This window comes from Egretta garzetta, unplaced genomic scaffold (assembly GCF_000687185.1).
Source record: "Egretta garzetta isolate BGI_Z169 unplaced genomic scaffold, ASM68718v1 scaffold313, whole genome shotgun sequence".
Taxonomy (NCBI): Eukaryota; Metazoa; Chordata; class Aves; order Pelecaniformes; family Ardeidae; genus Egretta; species Egretta garzetta.
The window spans coordinates 664,122-667,011 of record NW_009259063.1 but is presented as its reverse complement, the minus strand read 5'-3'; the positions used below and the strand labels follow the sequence as shown (position 1 = coordinate 667,011).

At 35.1% G+C, this 2,890-nt stretch overlaps 1 protein-coding gene across 1 annotated transcript in view; it reads left to right on the top strand.

Annotated features, from left to right (window-relative positions):
* SLC4A7 (solute carrier family 4 member 7) overlaps positions 1 to 1,610 on the top strand; it is a 60,142-nt gene extending 58,532 nt beyond the window's left edge. Inside the window, exon 24 of the mRNA XM_035890701.1 lies at positions 617 to 1,610. Coding sequence (XP_035746594.1) covers positions 617 to 698 — 82 coding nt within the window. The 3' untranslated portion in view covers positions 699 to 1,610. The remainder of the gene's footprint in view (positions 1 to 616) is intronic.
* The last annotated feature ends 1,280 nt before the right edge of the window (positions 1,611 to 2,890 follow it).

Here is a 2,890-nt window from a genome sequence, read left to right as displayed (position 1 = left end):
GCCCCGAGCAATTCCACAGATGTGTTTTCTCTTCTAAAATTCACACCAAGAGAATCCTCCCTCTTATGCTGTTCCAATTTCTCTTCTGCTGTCCCGTAACTACCTCTAGATGTTCCTTTCTATCCTTGGATAAGCCACTGTCCAGCAGCTGTGGCCCTACGAGCGTCAGTTGTTCGAATGCCAGACAGCCTGTTGTCTTCAGGGTTTTCCACTTGAACAGGCGCTTATGCAGATTTTGATCTGTCCTCTAGTATTGTTACAAGTGTGGTTCCCCATTTTGAAAAGACTGAAATGTTTTCCTAGTCTTGTCTTGTGAACAAAGTTGTTTCCCTGCCCAGTAATTAAGCAGTATTAGTAATACTGCTGTTATGTAGAACAATAAAATCAGCGTGACTGGAAATGGTGAAATAGGTGAGACCTTGGTGATTTCTCTCTTTAAGCTTATACTGTTCCTGTGAATAGTGTTTAGCAATTACTAGAGTGTAATAGAAATGCATCATCATAAAAGTATCCTTACATAAATACTTTCAGTTTTCATTGTTAAGTATAAAATGTTTGAAAGCTGAACTTTACTGAAGTGAACCAAACTTAAATTTTCCTCTTTGCTTTCAAACAGCCCTGAAAAACCAGAAAGTGTGAAAATAAATGTAGAAGATTCACCTGTTGTGAAGTACGTGGATGCTGAAACATCTTTATAGAACTGAACCAAGGGGAATTGCGTGTATTTGTGTGTGTGTGTGTATATATCACTGCAGGATATTATACCATTGAAGTGTGATTTCCAATTTAAGGAGCGACATGTATTTAATTCTGCCATGGTTTAGGGCACTGTAGATATGCTTGCATAATGAGAAGATTCTCTTACAAATAAGATGAGTGGTAATCACACTTCAGCTATTTATTTTATTGGAAATTTTATTTTCATTTTTAAATAGGAAGATTGTAATGAATGCTTATTATTTTCAATAATTAATATGTGCATAAAAGTTAAATCAGCTCTTGCTGACAATTACTGGTCCACTTTGCTTAAAATTTTGCAATACCTCTGTTTATAATGTGCGCTACAGAAGTTTGTTTTCCGTGCAGGCAATTACTTCTTGTTTTTGCAGGGTATACTTTTTTTGTGATTGCATAGAACAAATATTAATGTGCTGTTGACAAGAACTACTGTGTTTCATGTCTCTACTACATCCTAGTGTTTTCTGGATTCTGTCTCTCCTATTTTACAGAAGTGGCCTAAAACCCTAAGTCAGGTGGTTAGTTAATCCTTAAAGTATATATAAAACCCCTGTTCTGCTACCTTTCTTTTTTTTTTTTTAAATTCACTCTTGGTTTTTTCATTATTGTCCAGTGCAGTAATTGTAGTTACAGTCCCAAGTCAGTATTTGCCATTCAGGATGCTCCATGTTTACACAATATAAATTGGATTTACAGACAGCAGTTTGGTCTATAGGAAGTTACACACACCTGCCACATTAGTACTTTTGAATTCTTTCGTTCCTGTTTTTACTTACATTTTTCCATCAACTTACAGAGCCTGATTTACTCAGCTCTAAGACTGAAACATTAGAGTATTTCATGTCCTCACCAAATAAATTTCTTGCTTAATTAATTTTTAAATTTACTGTGTATTTGATTAAGTTAGCTGTAGTTTAATTCTGTAATAGGTTATGATCAGTATTATTTTATGGATTACAAATTGCTTGTGGTATTTGTGTGTACAGTTCTGATCCTCTCCATTGTAAAGGGCATATATGATAGCACACCAGCTTATTTTAAAACATTTTATTTATTTTAATTAGTATAAATTTTTATCATGTAAGATGAATTAAAAAGTAAATATTCATTTATTAAAGTAAGTGGGATTCTTTGGGGGCTCACTGATAAAAGATGCAGTCAGTGCGTTTATTGTACTTACATTTTCAAGTTCTAGTGTTGAGCATTATAATATTTGAAATAATGAGTATTTTATGTATAAATGAAAATCTTGATCACTTACCTGCACAGTTTCCATTATTAATATCTTTTTGCCTTACGCCTTAGTTTTTTGGCTTTAATTTCCGAAACGATCTCCTTACATTCTGAGTTGCCAGCAGCCCTTTCTTGGATGTATTACAATGGCTTTAATTAGAATCTGTGCTCATTTAGAATTAGGAGATGCTGTTTGCTTAATTCTGCCTTTGGCAAAGTTGGAAGTTTTGCCACAGACCATGTGGTAAAATTCTCAATGACTGCAAAAGGAGCTGGTTCTGGAGGAGGGCAGAGTTCATCTGAAAATACCACTTCAGGTGGAATTTTGGTGCTCTTCAGCCAAGTCTCACCTGGAGAGGCGATAAGTGTATATTACAACTATAAAGCAATCAGTGGGAATAAATAGAAGCATTTAAAAATAGCATTTAAGTTACATGGACTGTTATCGTTCCCTTTAAATGTAATGTAATTAAATAATGTGGGTTTTTTTTTCCTTTTTTCGTTTGTCTGAATTCCGAGAAGACAGTTTTAACGAAAGTAAATCATAGTATACAGCAATATGAATAATGCTATCCAAACTGTCATAACAAAGGCTCAGGTCAGTGGCAAAGCGAATGAGGTCTGCGTTACCAAGTTGACTAATACTGTGTAATGTCCTGTATACATGTTCCTTTATTCTCGGGATAATGGTGTAGCTTGTGCCTTACCTTGAGTACGTGGTCTTTCAGAAAATACCCATGTTTTCCCTCTAGTCCAGCTGAGATACAGTGAAACTGTAGCAGATGGTTTCCCAAAGCTTTCTGCATTATTTAAAAAAAGTAGTACACATCAGTTGCTGACTGCTAAGTAGCTCTTGCCGAATCCAAGAGGGAAGATATTTTGTGCAGTTTACATAGCGTTATCCACAATACATTACTTT